The sequence below is a fragment of the Patagioenas fasciata genome, chromosome 1 (genome assembly GCF_037038585.1).
Source record: "Patagioenas fasciata isolate bPatFas1 chromosome 1, bPatFas1.hap1, whole genome shotgun sequence".
Classification (NCBI taxonomy): domain Eukaryota; kingdom Metazoa; phylum Chordata; class Aves; order Columbiformes; family Columbidae; genus Patagioenas; species Patagioenas fasciata.
In genome coordinates this window covers 31,305,679-31,329,191 of record NC_092520.1, presented here as the reverse complement: position 1 = coordinate 31,329,191, position 23,513 = coordinate 31,305,679, and the positions used below count along the sequence as shown (strand labels likewise).

Genomic DNA, 23,513 nt, shown 5'->3' with positions numbered 1-23,513 from the left:
AATAAATGTTGTAGAAACTGTTGGTCTTTGTTTTGATGGTACAGCTGTGTAGAAGACTGCATTACTACTCTTCATGGTTGTATTGTTTTAGACTATTTTTCTGTTCACAGTTGTAGTACCTCAGGAATGGAATATCCTTGCATCTTCCAAACCTTTTATTAAAACTTTAACACCAAGTTCATTGCCGGTTTCTTCACAGCATCTCTCAAATTGCATTAGACTAGACATACTTAGCACTCTTTGTGTTCACAGCTCCACATAAACTTCTACCATTTATATCTGGGCAAGCACAAATGTTGGTCTCAGTCTCACCAGACCTACCTGTGTATCTGCCAGTTTCTCTAGCTGAATTTATACTTTTGTCTCCTTGTAAGTTCTTTGCTTTTTCAAGATGCGTGGACCCTCTTCTGGTCATACTGTTCCACAGTCAAAACGTCATTGAGGTTAACATTGGTACCCTCTCATTCAGTTTAGTATCTTGGGTGCCAAACGCTTTCCCAACAGCAGTTTGCAGAAGTTAGAGATGTGCTGAATATGCCTATAGTGTGCTTACCCCGTGTTTGCTTCCAGAATTGTCCAGAACCATTTAGGACAGGTGAAAAGACATGCTGCAGAACCACTTCATTTTTGGCGAAGTGTTGTCCCTTATTACATATTCCATTACTTTAGGCATATTCCATTACTTTAGGCATATTTTCAGTCAAAACTGAAAATATCTACGAGTTTTCTATCCCAGTTTAACCAGTAGACTTAATTTTTATAGTCCATTAGTAAGAGAGATGCCCAGCACTTTGAGATGTGATAAATGTCTTCTGCTTTCCAGAAGCACTAATACAAGTCCTTCTACTGCCTGGCAAGATGCAGGATTCTATAACATAGTGTCAAAAAGCTGTTTCACAGCTATAAAAATTTTAAAAAATTCAACTAATGTGTTTCCATGATTTGAAAAGACTGTTTATCAAGGTCTGGGAAATTGTCTGCAGGGAGAGCATCAAGGTCTAAAAGGATTTATACTGTGGGAGGTGTGGGTAGATAGTAACTTGATTCAGTAACTCAGAATGAAAAGGAATATGTGGCACAAAAATGGTAACTTTACCTTCCGCGTGACAGTTCTTTTTGAATTTGCTTTGGGTTTTTTGTATGTTGATTACATTTAAATCTGTGAAACTCAATGTGTTTTGATATTGAATACCCTGAAGTTAAAATGAACTTAAACCTAGATCTAGTATAAAGTAAAAAACCCCACATAGATCACAAATGTAAATATTTCCTTGTAAATACTACTGAGTTTCCCCAATATATAAATCCAGTGTGCATGGTAAACAATGCCCAGGCTCTACTTAAAGAAGATCCTACAAGCACGGGCTGTTGCCAAGCTGCTGTCTCATTTCCCCTTGCTAACGTAGCATACTCAAAACTGTATCTTACTCCTTTGATTACAAAATAAGTCCTCCTCTCTTACTTCCAGTTTTCAAACTGCAGGGTTTTGTTGTTTGGGGTTCGTTGGTTTTTTAACTGGAAGAACTGTATCTGTTAGATGACTTGAGAGAAGGAGAGACATAAGCAACAGAATATCAAGTGGATTAGTTTTACTTTGGGGCAGAGTAACACATTTGAGATGGTGGTAGCAAATCAACTAATAATGATCTGCAAATGTGTGCATGCAGCTGAAAACTAATCTGTAAGCAAAAAATTGGGTGGATAAGAAAGTCCAGCACAAACTTTGGCGACTTGCAGTGTCTTGGCAATAGGAGAGAACCGTGACTGTAACTAGTCACTAAAATTTCAGTGTATCTATTGATAGGCTATTAAGGGACTTTTTACAGTAAGAGTATATATCATAAGCCACAAGAGTTACCATACCTCTGCAAATCCAGTAGAATCTATTAAAATGTAAACAGGGAAGACCATACTTTAAGAATAGTACTTTTTTACCTGTTCAGTTTAGTGTGAAAGTAAATTGAAGACGTTTATACAAAGTATGAAGAAATGAGGACTACAAGAAGCTGTGAAAGTGAGTAGTGACAGTTGACAATGATAGGTCTTAGACACAGCTGAAATGTAACTTGTTTTAATTTCTTCAGGCTTCCTAATATCTTGACTGCCTTCATATAACAATACTACTGTATCTGCGCATTCCACTCAGTGGCATTTCACTGATGAGGATAAATTACCATAATTCAAGTAATACATCGTAAAAGTACTCCTGTACATTTAATTATGTACATCATGGCAATACAGCTCCAAATAGATTAGTTTCTGATTTTGTTGGTTTATTTTTGTTAAATTGCCAGCTATTCAGTGTTGTGACTTAATGTGTAAAATAGGAAGCTGAGAGCAGCTTTGTCCGGCAATCAGGTCCCATGGTGTTTTGACTGAGTAAAACTTTTCTTGGAGGACAGGCTGGAACTTGGGAGAAGGGGGTGCTGGTATCGTCTGAGAAACCTGCTCTTGTTTTGCTGGTCTTCTTCTTAAGTAGTTGCAGAGCCTCCTCCACTGGAGAACTCTTGCGTATTTAGTTTTCAAGAATTGCGTTCAGTTTGAGATGCTGTTTGACTACTCTGCTTTATTAATATTTTTTATATGGTATGTAAGTGCTTCAGTACCATTGTGACTAAGTTTATTATTAGGGAAGTGAAGCACCTGCCAGGGTGACAGCCTCCTGAGCTTTTTTACTCTTCATTTATTCCAAGAATTCAGAGGCTTGTAAGCTTTTCTTCTCCTGCTGCCCTGGGCAAGGTGTCCCATCTCACACTGAGGACCTGACAACCACCCAGGTTTTCTGTAACTCACCTGGGTTTAATGCTGCCGATTAAGACTTTCAAGAAGTTTTTAGAGACCTCAGTTTGCAGAGATATGTAGTGACTGGCCACTGGAAGCTGCTGCCTTGCACATAAAAGAGGGGGACAACCCTATTCAAAGCATCAGCCGTGAATTACTGGAAGGAGTCCAGTGGCAGGCTATGAAAATGATGGTGGTCTGAAGCATCTTTCTTATGAGGAGAGATGAGAGAACTGGGTCTGTTCAGCCTGGAGAAGAGAAGCTGAGAGGGGATCTCATCAGTGTTTATAAATATCTCAAGGGTGGGTGTCAAGAGGATGGACCAGACTCTTTTCAGTGATGCCCAGTGATAGGATGAGGGGCAACAGGCACAGACTGAAGCGAATCACAGGAGGTTCCATCAGAACATGAGGAGAAACTTCTTTACTTTGAGGGTGCCAGAGCGCTGGAACAGGCTGCCCAGAGAGGTTGTGGAGTTTCCTTCTCTGGAGACATTCAGAACCCGTCTGGACGCATTCCTGTGTGATCTGCTCTGGTGAATCTGTCTGAGCAGGTGGGTTGGACCAGATGATCTCCAGAGGTCCCTTTCAATCCCAGCCATCCTGTGATTCTGTGCTCTGTAGCTTCATGAATGCTATGCATTGACATTGGAAGGAGCAGTTCCTTTCCACTTAAAACTGACCAGTTTTTTGAAGATTAACTTCTAACTACTTCTGTCCTCCAGTTTAATTCACTGTGTTGTTGACCAGTTGCTTGCAGTGGTGCAAGTGGGAGAGACTGGTACAGTTTAAGAGAAATGACTTAGAGCAGTTTAAAGTCTTCATAAAAGAACATGTTTGTTAGGCCTCAAAACACCTTGGTTTTGGTGGATTCTTAGTCTTGGGAAGTGGTTTCTATATGCCTGTTTTGCCTTGTCATGTTCTGTGCTATTATCCGGTTCCTTAGGGAAGCGGAGACTTATAGGTTTAAAAAAAAAAAAATCAGTAGAGAGAAATTTTAGGATCTGTTAGACTTATAGCCTCATCAGTCCTGTGCCATCTTGCATTTGGACAGCATAGTTTTCATTTTTCAGAATGAACAGGAAAAACGCTTTTTCAGTAAGAGTTCTTTAAAAGCTACTCGTTCTCCTTGAATCGTGCACTCTTTGTAGTTCCAACACTGGCAGCTGTCTGTGCAATTAATTTATCTCACTGACCATTTGCATCACATAAAAAAGATAAATCCATGGTTTTAGTTTGCCTTAAAGGAATCATATGAAAAATTAATTTGAAAATTTGTCCCACTACTCATAATTACTGAAAAGAGGCAGTCGATAACAAATGAAAAAGTAGCTTGATTTTTTGCATTGAATTTGCTTTTCTCAAAAAAAAAAAAAAGCATGTTCTTCAGCAGAAATGAAGGCAAGAACAATGGTTAACTGCAAGGGCCAAGCTGTTTTTGAACCCATGCGATTTTCCAGAAAATAAACTGAAGGAAATTCAGTCCTGGCAGAAGCTTAGAAGAACCTAATTTAGCTGGTAAAAAAAGTAAAACTAGGAGGATTTAAGGAAGCTCTTGAAAATAACAGGAATGTTAAACAAAACAGCCACATAGTTTAGATCAGTGTAGAATAAATAAAGCAGAATTGCATTGGACATCTTTATAAGTGGTGCAAAAAACTACACTATGCAGTTCACTCTCCTCCTTTCTTTTTGAGGATGCTTCCCAAGAATATCTAGAAGGAAGTTGCAAGGCCGCCATGTAGCACCCAGGCAACGTGGGGCAGTGAATCAGATTGATGAACCTGCTAAAGACTAGGCTTAAGTTTGCACTTAGGTGCTGACAATGCACTTCTTTCTAATGCACACTATCAAATTAGTTCTGAGTAAAAATAAAAGATTCATTCTCATTTGTGATATGGTTACACTTATCACTTCCTGAAAGTTACAGAACCAGTTTAGGCTTCTCTTCTTTGAAGGTGTAAGAGGGAGTGGCAAATAGTTGGAAAGTACTGAATTCTTCTTATGCAACAACTTCAAGTTATATGTACTTCATCCAGATAAGGACCCTAGACTCATCTTTAGGAATCTAATGATGATAATAATGTTTAAAACCAGGATGCGGTGTTTTCATGTAGTCTCCATTGCACTACTCTTGTTAGGTACAGTCAAACATTTAACAGTTGTGCTGCTGGACAACATGAAAGATGCTGAGTGTCCATGAACATGTTGTGCCTTTCCAGATGACTCATTTATCAGTGTCATGTTCTTCTATATGTAGTCGTCACCTTCAAAATTTTAGTTTTCTACTCCAGTGACTAGTAAGACCTTAGCTTCTTTGGCTCAGATTCATGCTGGCTCACAAATACGAATCCATTTAGCTTGAACAGCTGCAGTGTTTCCGATTATCTACTATGCATTCTTGTGTAGGTTATAGTACCAATGACATGAATGCATGAAGTGCATTTGAAATTGCGCCTAAATCATTGCAGTTCACAGCCTGGAGTATGAAGGCAACCTGAAGGAAGTATTGATTTACTATAATGCACTTAACTCCCACAATGCTAAGGTTTACTATTGTGTGGCTGGACAATTCTTGTCTTGAGAAGAATAGGCAGGAACTATCTGGAGTGAGAACCAGCAACTATTTTGGCTATTCAAGCGCTACTTGCATTTGCTTATCAGTCAGTATTTTCTGTGTTGCATTCATTTTGCAACTTTTAGTGTTTGCCATCCAGTGGTAACACAGTGTGAACAGAGGCATGTGTCATGTTTCTCAGACTTCTTTGAGAATTGTGTTTAGTGAGTGTCTGTGATGCCACTTGAGAGCTAGAGTTGAAATATTTCCATTTCTATGGTAGAGGCTGTAGATTCCTTTTTCCTACAGGGAGTTCCAGTGCTTATTAAAACATTTTGCATATATTTTTAAACTATTTTGATTTACAGTTTCTAGTGAATGTCAGACACCAACTTTGTTGATTTACTTTACAAAACTATACTTTTAAAATAATTTTTATGTATTACCTATGGAAACTATACTTTAAAAATAATTTTTGTGTATGACCTACCTGCAACTTCTGTATTATGAACAATGGAACTGAAGGGAATGGCAATTTCGGTTTCACTTTACTTAAAGGGAGATTATCAAATTAGTGCAGTAGAGGTGTTCCACAGAGTGCCTTTCTTCTAACAAGAAATAACATTTCTCTGTTCTGTTGGAAAATGTTTCAATAAATTTTCCAGGAAACACTTTTCTAAAGCAGGAAAAATAAAGAACAAAGCACTCTTTTAAAAATAAACTGCATATAAATTGAAATTGGTTCAGAATTGAAAAAGAAAAGCTGGTATACTGTAGTTTCCACATCCGAAACTATGTGACTGGAAAATATGGTAAATGTATGGGGGGAAAAAATGAAAATCATTCTGCTCAATTCTGTTACTTAAACACAGAACTCTTCAGCGTGCTTTGTAACTTTAATAGCTCAGCTACAACCTTATGGATCTCTGAGTAGTTATACTCTAATACATTTCTGTATCAGCTACATTACTGTATTTGAGCTTTTTGTAGTACTGCATTAAGTGACATAACTGACATGTGTTGCATACACTTTGTTTTTTCCTCTTCACCCTAGGGAGGCATTGGTGTATTTTGTTTCTAGAATTTTCCTTGTTTTAGCATATTTGTACCTCTTTGGCACTAGTATTTGTCTATTCTTGTCTGATTACTTCTGAACTGGATGGACAATTTGACAGATTGTAAGGAATCACAATAGTAATTTTTACATGTCTCAAATTGTCAGGCAGGAGATATCTTTTAAGGACTATATGAAATAACAAAGAATAGACTTATGTCACAATAGGCACTAAAGAATGGACATAGTGAGTACTTTTAAATAACTCAATCACAGGAAAAATTTAAATAGTAGCTTGCATCTTCTTGAAGAGTCACTACTCTACTCTTCTTGAAGAGGCTCTAAATAAAACAAGGCTTTCTTACTTTAGCTGTTTGAAAGAGATTTCTTTTTGAAGCAATTCTGCTGTTTTCACATTGGAGAAGGCAAAATCAAAGCATTTCATACAGTAGCATTGAATTATGGTTTTGTGGTCTTTTTGGTTCTGGAAGCTTATTCCTTGGTCTTTGGCAGAACCAAGAAAGTGTTGTCTCCTGTTCAGAGAAGCTTTTCCTTCTCATTGGAAGTTGTCTGGACCTGGGGATGAGTATTGCCCGTGGTTCTGGAGGAGGCGAGCTGCAGGAGGACCCTGGTGAGAGAGGAATGCACACCTGTGCTGCTGGACCGAGCCCGCAGGGAAAATGCACCTTCTGGCAACTGCAGGTTGGCAGCTGTAACATGATACAGGCTGAAGCGTGTATGAAACTGCACTACTGACAAAGAAATTGTGGAATGGCACTGGGTTTATGACTTTTCATGTAATAGCAACATGCGGTTTGGAAGCATTTAGTATTGCTTTCATTGAGCATGTTCCTTATGCTGCACCTTTCTGTGTTAGGTGTTTTTGTCTTGTCCCTGCTTGATCTTCCATCTGTGTGTTGTGTAGAATCAAGGCTCTTATGAATGGCCCTCTGTAATAATAAATCTGTTTGTATTTGTTGGTCACCAGATTTGACAGAATTAGGATCTGAAAGAGTATTGAGTATTGTGATAAGTAGGTAGGTAGAGGAGAATCATAGGATGGTTTGGGTTGGAAGACACCTTAAAAGATCATCTAGTTCCAACCCCCCTGCCATAAGGAGGGTGCACCTTCCACTAAACCAGGTTGCTCAAAACCCCATCCAACCTGGCCTTGAACACTTCCAGGGATGGGGCAGCCACAGATTCTCTGGACAGCCTGTTCCAGTCCTTTACCACCCTCATAATGATGAATTTCTTCCTTATATCTAATCTAAACTTTTCCTCTTTCATTTTAAAGCCATTGTTCCTTGTCCTATCACAACATGCCCATGTAAAAGTCCCTCTCCAGCTTTCTTGTAGGCCCCCTTTAGGTATTGGAAGGCTGCTGGTCTCCCTGGAGTCTTCTCTTCTTGGAAGGCTGCTGGTCTCCCTGGAGTCTTCTCTTCTCCAGGCTGACGTGCTGGTATGTCTGGAATTCCTTTGGGCTGATCTTCAGGTGCTCCCCTGCTGACCTGTGATCCTTCTCCAGGCTCTGGGTATCTGTTGCTGGCACTCTAAATCACAAAAACTAAGGAAGAAGCAGGGATGCAAGTTTCTCCATCAATAGGCACCACAGAAACCAGTTGTGGGGTAAACAATTAATTGTGTTTTGTATCAAACTCGATAACCAGAAGCAGTGCATTTCTAGGAAAGGAGTCCTCCTTAGGTTTTGGGGGTTTTTTTTGTACATAGCATTGTTACTAGCTATCACTGCACTTAATCATATTAGTGCCTACAGCCCAACCAAAATGGAAAGCCTGTTTGTGTTATGTTTTTAATACAAAAGTATAACTCTTTTTAATTTGTGATCATCCTATAATGCAGCTTTCCTCCTTTTCTTAGGAGAAAGGTCCAAGTATAAAGTATTTCTGTTACGGACAATTCTATGGGTGAGTCTTCTGAAGTTTGAACTTCAAGTCTGCGAGTTTGAATTTTGATCAGCACTGTCATTGTTACTTTGAAATTCTGAGTTGGGAATCTGACAGCTTGGAAGACAAAACTGCTCTCCTCTCTCTGGGTTCCAGTCTACTGACAACAATTTAACTTTGGCATCACATGTCATATTTTGATTGACTAATACTCTGGAATTCATAGAAGAATTCAGCTCAGTAGGGGCCTTTGAAGATTGCCAAGAACGGCCCTTTTTCAGGACCTGGCATGGCCAGGTTTTGGCTTTCTACAGCAGTGGTTCTCCAAACTTTTTGGATCACACACCCCATCACTAAAGACGTTTTGAGCCTGCACCTCCAATATTTGTATATTTTTAAATTATATACATGCACTACTCTACTAATATAGTATCACAGGATTATAGGGATTGGAAGGGACCTCGAAAGATCATCTAGTCCAGTCCTCCTGCCAGAGCAGGAACACCCAGGTGAGGTTACACAGCAAGGCATCCAGGCAGGTTTTGAATGTCTTCAGAGAAGGAGATTCCACAGCTTCCCTGGGCAGCCTGTTCCAGTGTCTATTACCCTCACTGAGAAGCTTCTCAAATTTAAGTGGAACCTCTTGTGTTCCAGTTTGCACCCATTGCCCCTTGTCTTACCATTGGTTGTCACTGAGAAGAGCCTGGCTCCATCCTCATGACACTCACCCTTTATATATTTGTAAACATTAATGAGGTCACCCCTCAGTCTCCTCTTCTCCAAGCTAAAGAGCCCCAGCTCCCTTAGCCTTTCCGCATAAGGGAGATGCTCCACTCCCTTAATCATCTTTGTTGCCCTATGCTGGACTCTCTCCAGCAGTTCCCTGTCCTTCTGGAACTGAGGAGTACATTATAAAGCAGTACTTTATAAAGCATACACCAAAAAAAGGATGAGATGAAGATGAAAAATGCTATTTTAAAATATTTTTTGATTTATCAGTGACAAAAAATATTTTATTCCCATACCTCAAGGGACTGTCTTGTGCACCTCCTGCTTGGGGGACCACTGATCCGCAAGACTGAGGCGGGGGGGGGGGGGAGTGGAATTGTTGTTGTGGTTTTTTTTGTGTTTTGTGTGTGTGGGTTGGTTGGTTTGGTTTTTTTTTTTTTTTTTTGCGACCTGTAAGGGCAACCTATGTCAGTGCTATACCACTGTCATTGTGAATATGTCTTTTTTTTTTTTTTTTTTTTTTCTTAAGGCCAGACAGAATTTCCAGTGGTGCAGCATGTGTCCCTCACTACTTGTACTTCTGCTGCCTCCCTCCAAGAAGAGCTTGATTTAAGGCCTCTTAATAAACATCCTTCAGGTGGCAGGATGCAGCCCCTGGCTGCTCTAGTGCAGCCCCTGGCTGCTCTAGTGCAGCCCCTGGCTGCTCTAGTGCAGCCCCTGGCTGCTCTAGTGCTCTTAACTCCTCCCTGTCTTTCATGGACTTGAGGCCTGTCAGCCTGACCTCGGTGCCTGGCAGGGTGATGGAGCAGATCATCCTGAATGCAATCACACAGCACCTCCAGGATGGACCAGGGATCAGACCCAGCCAGCATGGGTTTAGGAGGGGCAGGTCCTGTCTGACCAACCTGATTTCCTTTTATGATCAGGTGACCCACCTAGTGGATGAGGGGAAAGCTGTAGATGTGATCTATCTAGACTTCAGCAAAGCCTTTGACACTGTCTCCCATAATATACTCCTTCAAAAGCTGATAGCCCATGGCTTGGACAAGTGCACTCTCTGCTGGGTTAAGAACTGGCTGGAGGGCCGGGCCCAGAGAGTGCTGGTAAATGGGGCTGCATCTAGCTGGCGGCCAGTCACTAGTGGTGTCCCCCAGGGGTCAGTGTTGGGTCCAGTCCTGTTTAACATCTTTATTGATGATTTAGATGAGGGGATTGAGACCACCATCAGCAAATTTGCTGATGACACCAAGTTGGGGGGCAGTGTTGACCTGCTGGAAGGCAGGAGGGCTCTGCAAAGAGATCTGGATAGACTGGAAAAATGGGCTGATTCCAATGGGATGAAGTTCAACAAGGCCAAGTGCCGGGTCCTGCACTTTGGCCACAACAACCCCCTTCAGCGCTACAGGCTGGGCACAGAGTGGCTGGAGAGCAGCCAGACAGAAAGGGACCTGGGGGTACTGATTGACAGCAAGCTCAACATGAGCCAACAGTGTGCCCAGGTGGCCAAGAAGGCCAATGGTATCCTGGCCTGTATCAAAAATAGTGTGGTCAGCAGGACAAGGGAAGTGATCCTTCCCCTGTACTCTGCATTGGTGAGGCCACACCTGGAGTATTGTGTTCAGTTCTGGGCCCCTCAGTTCAGGAGGGATATTGAGGTGCTGGAGCGGGTCCAGAGAAGAGCAACAAGACTGGTAAAGGGACTTGAGCACATGACCTATGGTGAGAGGCTGAGGGAGCTGGGGTTGTTCAGCCTGGAGAGGAGGAGGCTTAGAGGTGACCTCATTGCTCTCTATAACTACCTGAAGGGAAGTTATAGCCAGGTGGGAACTGGTCTCTTCTCCCAGGCAGTTAGCAATAGGACAAGGGGACATGGGCTTAAACTCTGCCAGGGGAAGTTTAGGCTGGATATTAGGAAGAAGTTCTTTACGGAAAGAGTGATCAGGCATTGGAATGGCCTGCCTAGGGAGGTGGTGGACTCACTGTCCCTGGAGGTTTTTAAACTGAGATTGGACATGGCTCTTAGTGCCATGATCTAGTAAATGGGCTGAAGTTGGACCAAGGGTTGGACTTGATGATCTCTGAGGTCTTTTCCAACCTAGCCAATTCTGTGTGATTCTGTGTGTGATTCTGTGAGCCCAGGAACAGTCTGTGGCATCTCTCTTATACTGGGGAGGAGGTGGTGACTGGGAAGAGCAAAACTGGACATGATATTCCAGATGCCACCTTGTAAATGTTGAGTAGTAGGGAACGACAGTCTCGCTCGGCGCACTGTGCTGTTAGCTTTCCTTGCCATGAGGACATGTGCTGCTGAATCGTGTTGTTTTACCTTGGTGATCCAGCTGATTTAATGCTGATGTGTTTTCAGAGATCAGCTGCTAGTCTCTTGGAGATGGAAATGCTGATCCTTTGCATGTGCGGAGGCCCAATGATCTCACCCTTATGATACGCTTTAAGCCTTAATGAACAACTGACTGAGAGAAAAGCAGAGTTGCATATGTCCTTAGAGAGATGACTCTTTAAAGAGTAATGCCACGGAAACATTAAAAGAACCAACTCTGAAGGCATTTAAGGTTTGAGTTAAATTGTTATTACAGTTCAGGAAGGCAAACTTGCTTACTGTACTATTGACTAGAACTCAGTATTTGAGCCTTTTGGCTTGTTAGTGTAATTCATTCCTCAGTGCTTCCTCAGGCAGAAGTTTGGAGTCTCTACACCGGGGGTGTCAAACTGATTTTCACTGGGGCCCACGTCAGCCTCATGGTTGTCTTCAAAGGGCCGAATGTAATTTCAGGACTGTATAAATGTAGGAGTGGTTACATTTATCCAGTCCTAAGATTACATTCAACCCTTTGAAGGCAACTGCGAGGCTGATGTGGCCCCCAGTGAAAATCAGTTTGATACCCCTGGTCTAAACAAACAATATCCAGTAAATTTAGATGCCTTCACTTTGCTTCAGCTTTGACAGCCTTCAGAAAAATCTTTCAAAGTCTTTCAAATTCAAATGGTGATAAGGAAAATGAATGGCAGTTCAGTTAGGATAGTGGGGAATAGATGGTTTGTTATTTATGTCTCGTAAAAAGCATTAACTTACCCGAGCTGAAATCTCAGGAGATCTTTTACTTTCCCCACATCTTAGGACAGACTCAGTGCAGATTTTGAAAGAACAGCATCTGCTGAGTTAGCAATCCTGAACTACACTTCAAATGTCTGCTACTAGTTTGGTATATTCAGTAGCAAGAAGAGAAATGAGATAGTCATGCAGCAGTTGTTGCTGTGCAGGAGTCAGTATAGACTTCTAAATAACCATGTCTTTAATCCACCAGTAGAAAATGACTTCTCAGCTGTTTCTGTGCTTAGCAACAGTGTGTTACCTATCTATTCATCTAATGTGTCGTCAATTCCTTGTCTGGTCTCTTTTAATATGTCGACAAGAATGGTGTAGGGAGTTGGCTTTAAATAAATCCTTAGCTGTATCCCACATGTTATTTTACTGCTTCTGATGGCTGCTGCATCTGTTTCAGTGGTGCAGGAAATCTGACAATGGGCTAGTGAATTGTTTGAACTGGCTCTGCAGGCTGAGCCCTACCTGTTGTCCAAACATGAACTGTTTTTCTCATGTCCTTTTCAAGACTAAATCCTGAGTATATTGGGAAACTAGATGGAGCTGGAAGACAACTAAATTGTCCAGAGCAGTTCTATGTGGAGTAAGGCTGAAATCACAGTATGCACATGCTTTGCTTTCTGTATTTTCAACATGGAACAATATTTTCAAGAAGTTGTAGTTACCTGTACTACTCTTCTCGACAGCTATTGATACTTTTAAGTCAGCAAATTGGAGACAAAGCTTGTCACATTATTCCAGTTGAGACTGTAGTTATTTGCAGCCAGAGGCAGGAAAAATATCCTCCTTGTTGCTAAGTGAGGTGCACCTGTAGATGTAGATGGAAGCCTTTGGGGGAGCTTGTGTTTGGCTGTCCACTTGTATTCAATCCATTTCAGAATCAACCCTTCACAGGATTGAGTTCATTCTTTTTTGTTTTAGAAAGAATACCTATACCTTATGTATTAAAATCTTTTGTTATGCCTAGCTTTTTAAGCTATTCATGCTGTTTTAGTGGAGTAAAATTACTCTGTCTGTAATCGCTGTCATGATTTGTCTTTTCCAGACTTCCTTCTGACTTCATTTTTTTTTCTCCTCCTGAGAGCTGAATTTAAAACATGTTCTGTAATGAGAAGCCAAGAACTGATACCTTCCTTGCCTATTGGAAATTCACATACTCAACAACTATTAACATTTAAGGGCTGTCTGTCCAATTTTAATCCATGTAATAGCTGTTGTGTTTTTATTGAAATGTTGTATAACGCCAAATAAGGTTTAAGTTGTTTTTTCCAGTTCTCTTAATAGTACCTTTATCAGTAATACACTCCACCAGAAGATTCTCATCAAGTTAATTGGATAAGCTTTTTTCCATTAGTCATACTTGTCTGTTAATTCTTTACAAATAATATCCAGTGTCAACTATTAACTTTTATTTGGTCTTAGATTGCTGTTGGCTAAACAGGCCTTGATTGTCCCATTTGCCCTTTTACAATAGAGTATTTAATGCAAGACTTGTAGTTTTCTTCCAGAACTCTGACTGTCCCAGGACTCAAGTTATTTGCAAGTCTTTTTCAGAGATCTAGGTAGGTCTCTCCTTCTACAAGTCTTAAATGCAAGCTGTCTGGGTCTGCTGATTTAAAAGCTCTCTCTGTGCTCATTTGATATCCTTGCATCAAATGTGATATAGTGGTATTTATTTCCAAGATATGTTTATTGATCACTTGTGCGTATTTTGATGCCAACCTTTTTGTCCATTTTATCTGACTTCTCCTTCTTCTGCCACACAGTACTTGCCCTTTTCTAATCCTTGTCTTCATTTGTCCTCATAGCTAAAAAGAAAAGGCACCTGCAACTGGTGAACATACCATGTTGTACTGTCTGACCAGGTTATACACACTGACTTCTACAAATAGCTGCATCTTGACTACTGATAGGCAAAAGGCATTTGATGATAGGTGTAGTGTAGGCCCACATTGGTGTGAAGTTTAAACCTTTAGTCTTCAAGACTAGTTCAGTGGCATTGCAGAGAAATCTAATATTGTATTGTCAAGAAAGCATTGTTTTATTTTTTCCCTAGATTGATTACACAGTCTGACAGGTAGCACTTTTATTGTTGTAGAAGGTGTCAAGAATAACACTATACCCAGTACCTCCTGTCAGGGTTTATTGATGAGCCATGAGCACCATGCTTCATGTCCAGAATAAATCAAATGGTTGGATCCAGACATAAAATCTAGCCATGTTCCAGTTAAAGTGCTGAAGTCTGTGTGCCAAAGGTGGGATACCCACCTAAGCACTCAGGTGCCTGGGGGAACCCAATTTGTGTGCAAATCAAATCATTAAACACCTATGCGAGAGAATGAATGAATGAATGTACCTGAAACCAAATATTACATATGTCCAGAACTGCTTCTCTTTTGGAAGGGTCGAAAAAGTTGTCTGAACAAGTTGTCTTGACAGTCATATTTGAGTCAGTTTGGGTTATGTTTCATTCTTACTGGTATCCAATTTGATAGACCTGCTTTGGTTTATGCCTAAGAAATGATGATAGCACTGAGTGCATTGTAAGTTACGAATTCAGTCAAAAGTCATTGTGTGTGATAAAGGAGGTTAGTGCTTCCTTATATAAGACATCAGTCGTTAACAGGGTGGATTGGGAATAATGACCTGGATTCAACTCAAACCTGGGGAAAATCAAGCCAGCTTAGTCTGGCAGTGTGTTGTGTTATGTCTTGGAGTATTGAAACTACCTTTTTGCCTGTGACACTTTACATAGGAGTGCAAAATATTTGGAGCTGTAAGATCAAGAGATCATGCAGGAGCAAGCCTGGTTGTAGCTATTGTGGAAGGAGGAATGCCTTGATTGTAACCCATGCTTCCAGGCCGGGCATTCATTTTGCATAAAACAGTCATTGAATAATATCCTGGGAAGTTCACCATCAAACTTACTGACTTGCAAGATGATCCAAGTAACTTTCATCAGCCCTCTGCCACCTGCAGAAGCGGTGCACACTGACTGTAGCCTGGAGGATTTTTCTGATGAGTGGAAAACCTTTTAAAATAAGGTAGGAATATAAAACTCTGTCCTCATTGCTTGTGAGACTGATCAGTCTGGCTAAGCAGGTATAAATGACTTGGCATAAGTGGCGATGAATTCTTAAGTAGTCATAGTTAGGTTTCAAAGTGTTTTAACCTAGAGGGTTTTTTTTTTTTTTTTTCACAACTTTAATCTTTGCCAAATATACCAGGAAAGTGAATGAAGCCTCTAAAATAATCTCAGAATACCCTTTTTCCAAATTCTAAGTTTTATAGTAGGACAGCCTTCAGTATGGCTATAGCTAAATCATGCTGTATATGTATAGCTGTAGGAGAGGCTTATAGTGCTTTGTTAATGCATTTTCTAGAAAATGTGAAGCTTTTGTTCTGTGTGACTCTTATTTTCCTGGCAGCACTGATTTCAGCCCATGGCAGGTATACAACATCATTGGCCTTAGAGGGACAAACAAGTAAAAGCAGTCAGCTGGATGGGATGGAGATAGTTTTAGAGAATGCTGAGTAGTAAGCTGTAACAGCAGCAGCTCTATTAGTTAACCAGATATCATCTCTAGAACTTGGTACCAAAGTCAGTGTCATTAAGCTGACTTTATCACTTCTTGGATTTTGTTTGGTATCTCTGCATTTGCAGTAAGTTTTATATGCTGTAACAAGTAAACATCTCTGCTGATTGTCAGGCTGTGTAGCTGTAAAATTGTACCTACTTGTTTTTACCAGGCTACTCTTAAGTGCTGGCTAAGAGAGGCAGTTCTGCTTTAGAAATACTACACAAGCTTATTCTCAGCTTAATCTTTGTCTGTGTTTGACGTTAAGCACTGTTTTCAGATGCAAAATGTGATTAACTTGTGCAAATACTGAATGTACCATTCACCTCTAGTGAATTCTTTCCATCTTTTTGTTAAGAAATATCAATTTCTCTATTCTTGTTGATTTCCCTCTGTCCAACCCCACCCCCCACGTCTCCTCTGTGCCCTCAAAAAAAAAAAAGTAGGGAGTCTGGCTAGGATGGAGTTAAGACCAGTACACTAAACCATTATGACTTAAGGTTTTGGGTTTTTTGTTTTGTTTGTGGTTTTTTGGTTGTGTTTTTTTATTTTTTTTAAACAAAATTAAATACTATTTCAAAAGCAGCTTATTAAATTTGCAGTATGTATTTCCAGCATGGAAAAATGGTAATCTTCAGCTTTTTCCATCCATTCTTCCTATAGCACTAACACGCAAAATACCATAAAACACATTACTTATGACTTCTAATGTAATTGAAAGGAATGCTTGACTGAATCTTGCTTTCTGTTATGCTGTTACTTGACTCTGATCAGAGTTGAAGTGGATCACTGCTTTCATGGGCCTCCTGTCTGGGTGGCTTTTTTTCTTGTAAGCAGATTTCATGTAACTATACACTGTGTGCTAGCGAGGGCTTGTTCTTAGTATAGTTATGAGAATTATAACTTTGTGTGCAGACATAACTTCCTTTTTTTTTTTTTTTCTTCCTTAGATTTTAGCTTCTGGTAAAACTATTAAAGGGCCACTGGTCATCAAAATGACGCAGTTTTTATTCTAGGTCTAATACATTTTAAAAGTAAAGAAATGTCAGATTGTGAAGATGATTTGGTTGTTGTTCAAGTGAGATACAAGTGAAAGTTTCCTAGTAAGTAGTTATTCCTAAAACAAGTGTTTTGTTAATTATAATAGTAGCAAAATTAAGTAATATTTTTGGTGGTTTTGTTTTTTAAGAAACTAGTTTGTTTTTTTTTTTACTGGTTTCATATGAAGAGGAGCACTATACATATAAGTTCTAAGGCAATTGCACTTCCTCCCACCCTTCCCTTCCCCAGTAGGCACTTTGTCAGTCAAACTTAGATAAAGTCTTGGTTTATAATGAAAGTTAAAAGATTCGGGTTTGTTAGCTCAAGGCTGTGATGTATCTTCTTCTAAAGTTCAGCCACTAGAGGGGATCTAAACCCACCCTCTGCATAAGGCTTGCTCCAGCTGGCGAAAGACATCTTCAAATTGATGTGATTGCTGGAATTGTGTGGAAATATACTTTCTAAAGGTGTCTAATTTCATAATATATTTTTTTAAGTGAGGTGGTTTTTTAAAGGTGATTCTTCAGTAATATTTATGTAGCTCAACCATTTGAGTATCTCTTTTTTTGCAGGTGATCTTGTGAATAAGTGTACCATCAATGATGGCAGAACATCCACCGTTACTGGATACCACTTCGATTATAAGTAGTGAAATCCCTCTTCTAACTTCCCCCATTGTTAGTGGGGATGGAGCACAACAGGTAAGGAAACTGAAATATCGCTTTTTAATACTTCCAACAGCATCATTGACATATTGACGCTGTAAAAGATGGTGAGCCTTCATCTGGAATATTTTTGTGCATGTTTGGTCATGCATGTGTTTTAGAGATCAAAGTGAAGGTAGAGAGCTGGTGCAGAGAAGAGACTTGTAAGGAGTATGAAGCAGAAAACCTATCTTGTATGTCTCCATAGAAGAATGGGACTGAACATCTTGCAAGCTGTCTAGGCATACTTGAGTCTTAATTTGGAAGCTATATATTTACATAACCATGTGACCTTGTTAAGGGTAATAAAATTTCCCATATGGTAGATCTTACCAACTCAGGCACATGTACTAACAACTCTGTGGCCTCTAGCCTGGCACTTGCTTACAAATGGGTATCTTGAATGGTGGGACTTGCTTTTGTATGTTAGTGTCTGCCTGGACACTTCAAATGTTTTTTGAGACAAAACCAGTCAAGGCAATAGAAAAACTTATGATTATGGTTTCAGAATACTTGAGAAAGGTGAACTCCAGTGAGGAAGAGACATTGACAAAAATATTGCATTCTCCATATCTTTAACCTAGGAAGAATATTTTAAGCCCCAGAAAAGCACAGTTCTGAAGCACCTTCTGATGGCAGAAAATGAGTAAAAAATTAAGTGGTGTGAGGTATCTGAATGATTTTAGAGATCACTGACTGTGGTAGCAAGAGGCTGGACCCAATGATCTAGGGAAGTCCCTTATAGTCTGCTATTCCCATGCTTGATCTTTATGCAGAAGAAATAATTATTAATCACAAAGGGGAATTAATTTGTAGGGTAAAAATGCAGAGCTTTAAAATGAGACTAGAGAATGGACTGCAACAGTTAATGAGATGAGATGCAGTGAGACCTTCACGATGTGGGGGAAGCTTGAATACATAGAAAGAGCTGATAAATCTTTTTAAATGAATGTATGGACAGAACATTCCAGAACAAAGGCTTGCTAAAGTCATGATAAACAGTATCTACTGCTCTCCCCTCATTCACCAAGCTAGAAGTTTAATTGTAGGCCTTCCAGGTTTGTTCAGGTGTGATTTCCGCTTTGTGAATCCATGCTGACTATTCCCAGTCACCTTTTTATCTTTAAGGTGTTTGGAAATGGCTTCTGGGAAGATTTGCTCACTTATCTTCCTAGAGTTGAAGGTGATGTTGACTGGCTTGTAGCTCCCTGGATCCTCTTCCTTGCCCTTTTTTTGAAGATTCCAGTGACATTTGCTTTCTTCCAGTCCTTTGGTACCTCCCCTAATCACCCTGACCTTTCAAAGATAGTTGAGACTGAGTTACTTGTTCTCCTTCCCCAAAAATAAGACTATCAAGCTGTGCTGTCAGGCTTACTCTGTAATGGTGCAAAATATTCAGGCAGGTACAAGCTTAAATGTTCTTTTGGGGATACTTTTTCATTAAAATGTTGTCTCGCTTTCTTGTGCTGAGCAAGGTTAAAGCTGGAAAACAAGCAAAGAATTTATTCAGAGAAGTGAATTTCTAGGGGTTTCATTAATTTCTTAAGGGAGAAACATTGTATATGCTGTTGATGTCCTTTTATTAAAAAAAAAAATAAAGTTGCTCATTAAGAATCCTGTCTAAAGTAGAACTACTAGTGGTAGTGTTTATTTTAAAAAAAGAAAAAAATAGAATCTTCAGAAAGTATTGGACAGATTCTCAATCATCAATAAAGTAAGTTTCTTTCTTCATTTTATGATAACTAGCGGTTATACCACAATGTTGTCTAGTTTTTTGTGTTACACAATGTCTAGTGAAAGTTGTGACTTTCATTTTCTGTCCTTCTTTCACATCTGATACGTGAGTCATGAAGAATCTGCAAATGCATTTGTTCAGTTGCAGGAAAGTTTACTGGAAACCCTTTTTGCATCTGGTGATTTGAAAGCCATCACTAAGTAGAAGATACTTTTATGTCTCAAATATAAGAAATCCAGAACTGCAGTTACTGTTTACTCTGTCAAGGTGGCCCACTTAAGATGTGGGCCACAGAAAGGTCAGGCAGGCCATTATTGATTTATAAGGGTCTTAAAATTATTTGTTTGTTTTACATGGTATGCTAATGAAAGTAGCATATACTTCCAAATGAAATGTGATCTTATCACATACAACACATAATTCTGAGCCTTTTTCTTTTTTAAATATTTAAACCAGAATATTAGTTCATTTATATTTTTTTTTCTTCCCTTGTAACTTTGAAGCTATGAGAAGTGAGAAGACTTTTGCCTTCATGATGGAGTTGCTTATTTTTCTGAAAGTCTCCTATTAGCTACAATACACACATTCTGTAGGGGTTACTTCCTTAAAATATGAAAACTACTTCTCCAGTTTCTTTTGTAACAGCATTGTGGTGTTGAATTGCATAATCCATAGGGCTGACAGAATGTGTTCCCACAATCAAAATTCAGAGCAGTTTTGTACACGTAAATAAATGCACATGTTCTTCTGTCTTCGTTTTATGTAGGTTGGACTATAGCTATTCTGTTTACTTTTATCCAGTCCTGACTGAAAAAAATCTATCAAAATCTAGTATAAAATTTTGTATTTAAATATTTTGTTTACATTTTGGTATTTCCTGTGTTAGACTAGTTAACCGCATCCTAGAACTTGCAAGTTTTTGTTCAGTTGTGAAACACCTAAGGATCTTTTTAATCATTTCCACCCTTTTTGCATCTTATCAGAATTAACTATGATAATTATTGTGATTTAAGTTGTATAAACTGCATAACTGAGTTACCAGATGGATATAGACCATTCAGTACTTTTCTAGAACAGTTAATATCTTCAAGATAATCTTTTTCAAGTACTTGAAGTTCTGCTAGCAGTTTAAATGTGAAATAGCAGTGCAAATATTTGAACATGTTAAGATGAAAGGTCATATGCTTCAAATAGTGGAAGCATCTGATCGGGTTAAAGCTGTAACTTTCCACCATGTTTTAAAACAATCCACGAAGTTAGAGGAACGCACCTGTTCAGGCAGAAAACATGGGGACTTAAACTGTGTGGATGTTCATGTGCTGCTGTGGGAGGCCGCTTCATTCTGTGTCCCACAGAACAAGGGAGTGCTGTTAGTTTCGTAGGACAAAACTGGGGAAAAGAAAAAGCAAAGACCAAGCCCGTTAGCTCTTCCCTCTCATATTAAGCCCAGGGGTCCTGCTTTTGCACCTTCTCGTCACTGTGTTCAACCTGAGTGGATAACGTGGTCTTTGTCTTGGTGGTGAGTGAGGTTGTGGATGAGGAATGGAGAAGATCCATAGGAGTTGAAAACATGGATGAGGACAGATATGCTTGAGGGTTTTTCATGTAAGGGTAACTACCATGGAGAGGCTTTGCTGAGGCTGGACAGGAAGGATGTGTTTGACATGAGCCCTGATATAGTGAGGGGAGGTAAATTCATGATTGAGAGGAAAATGAGGAGGCAAGAGTTCAAACTGCTTTCTTTAACAGACACTTTGTTTTCTTGATATTAGACTGATGTTAAATTGTTTTGGAAAGTTTCTGAAGCACCCAGTGCTATTCCAAGACAAATCAGTAAATTACTGACACAATTTTGCAGCAACCCTGGAGTTCTACGCCTTCTCTCCACCTCCCCACTACAACAGCTGTGGAGTGAGACATCCCTATATAACTGTGGTCTCCTTTATTACCAAAAATGTAGATACCACTCTCAAATTAGCCCAATACCTGTTAACCGTTTCCTTTTCTTTGTGCAATGGCACACAGTGTTTGACCTTCAGTCAGCTTTATTTCTCAGCAAGGTATAGTGATACAGTAATACTTGTAGCATGGGAAGCTGCTTGCTTATCCTCCAGACTTTCTTCAGAAGTTTAGATGCTTAGTGGGATTGTCAAAAATCCCATTCTGTGTGTGTATATATATTAATATATATATATTTAGTATGTGTCTGTGTGTGTATATACATATATACTGAGTTTAAGTGTAAATTCTTCAAATTGAAATAGATATTTGGCATCAAATGTACAAGTTAATATTTCTAAATCAAATTTCTTGGTTAAATATTGGAACTTCTAATCTTAAAGTTATTTTTAACCTGTTGCCATAGGAGGAAGCCTTCAGTCAGCAGAGTAATAGATGGGTATAAAAACAAATGAAATAATTTCGAGAATCCCTTTTTTTGGCTTTCAGTTTGTTTGTATACATGGAGTCACAGCAGAAATATAATGGTGAAGATGTAATCTGGATTACTAAATGCTTTTCCTTGGTTTTGGTTCTGACACTTCTGTTTCTGAAAAGCATATGGTACATTATCAAGTTCCAGCTTAATTTGCTTTTGCCTTGCTGCAGAAAATCGAGACTAAAACTGCATATGTTTCAAGAAAAACATTTTTTTTGTACAAGAAAAAAAATCTGTCTTAAAAGCAGTGTAACAACTTATACTGTTATAACTGTACTCACTGCTTTCCATATTGTGCTGGTTTTTTTTCCTTTATCTGTGTTTTCATTTTGTAGAGAACAGAGTACATGCATGGTTGCTTCTGTCTTTTTTTTGGTTGGGGGTTGGTTTTGGTTTTGTGTTGTTGTGTTTGTGTTTCTTTGTTTTGAACTTCCCCTTGGGCTCTATTGAATTAGCAGATAAATCTAACTTTTCCTTTCAGAGGTTCATTAAAACTTGTTTTACTTGACAATTATTCTTCCATCCTTCAGTGACTTCATAGCATTTGAAGCGCACCAGAAGAACTGTGTTCACTGGAACCACTGGAACTCTTCTGCATGTAATGCTGAAGTGCCAGCTTACAGAAGCTGATTATCAAGCTGTATTTTTTTTTCTGGGATTGATGAGTACTTTTGTGTAGCAACCATCACTGGAAAATACGTAATCAAACTTATATGGGACATTCTGTATGTAAAAAAAAAAAAACTTTTCCATGAAAGTTTTTAACTGGTTGATGGCTATGGTTTGTGGAAAAATAAAATAACAATACACCACCACCAAAAAAGAGGAGGTATGAGGATGTGAGTAACCTCAAGATTATTAAATTCTTTCTGTATCTGAATTAATAATATATTTTGTTCAGGGAGAGTGAAGCTTTGTGTTAATTAAGTGTAAATTTTTTTCCGTTGAGATTTGAATTTTATGTATTTAAACTGTATGCTTGATTGCAAATGCATTGAAAACTTGCTTTAAATTTCCTAGAACAGCCGTCATCCTCAGCAGAAAGTGAGGATTCAAAATTCTTTGGTGTAGTTATGTATGAATACTGTGCTGCTTTTAGATGGCAGAAAGCAGCGTCAGATTTATTGCACAATTTATACTAGCATCCAAATATATTTCTTTTAATATTAGCTGTCTGAAAATAAATGTAGAAATAAGAGTGAAGGCTGTGTAGTTCATAGGCTTTCCCACTTGTATTCAGTATGAAAATTCATGGAATAAAGTATCTTCATAAGCCTTTTCTGAGCAATCCTCCTCTTTCTCTAAAATGTCTGTTTTCATTTGTGTGATATGAATCCTAGATTAATATTGGTCTCTGATACAGTAGATTCCTCCCAAGATACTTGAAGCAAGATTTCCCCTGTTGAATGAATCTTTTCAGAAACTGACATTTAGGAGAATTGGATGACATGTGAAAATTGGATTTAAAGTCAGTTAGTCACTGTAGGTTACTAACATAGTCAACTGGGAGAAATAAGCATGTCCAGAAGATGACATCTTTCTTGTTTTAGGAAGGTGACTAAAGATCTGTGCTTTTTTGTTTGTTTTTGTTTTTTGTTGTCGTTGTTTTTTGTTTGTTTGTTTTTTTAAGGGGGTGAGGAGGTACAAGTTGCCCAGAGCTATAAGCATCGGGGCAACCCAATTCCTCTCTGCAGTCTGTGTCAAGTGGGCCCAGTTCCTGAGTCCGTGCATTCCCGTCAGTAAGGTCTGGAAGGGGGCAGTTGTGTCCAAGCAGTGTCCTTGGTCCCCTCCTCTCCCCTTCTTTGTTCTATGGGACACTTAATGCTGGGACATGCAGCCAGGTCCCTGAATGCTAGAGCCCAAGACTTAT

General features: G+C 39.3%; 1 protein-coding gene across 2 annotated transcripts in view; it reads left to right on the top strand.

Moving 5' to 3' along the window:
- Positions 1-23,513, top strand: part of FNDC3A (fibronectin type III domain containing 3A) — a 121,405-nt gene that overhangs the window by 4,061 nt on the left and 93,831 nt on the right. For both annotated transcript variants that reach the window (XM_065858924.2, XM_065859004.2), the window contains exon 2: positions 17,340-17,468. In XM_065858924.2, the coding sequence (XP_065714996.2) occupies positions 17,367-17,468 (102 nt within the window). In that variant the 5' untranslated portion in view covers positions 17,340-17,366. The remainder of the gene's footprint in view (positions 1-17,339; positions 17,469-23,513) is intronic.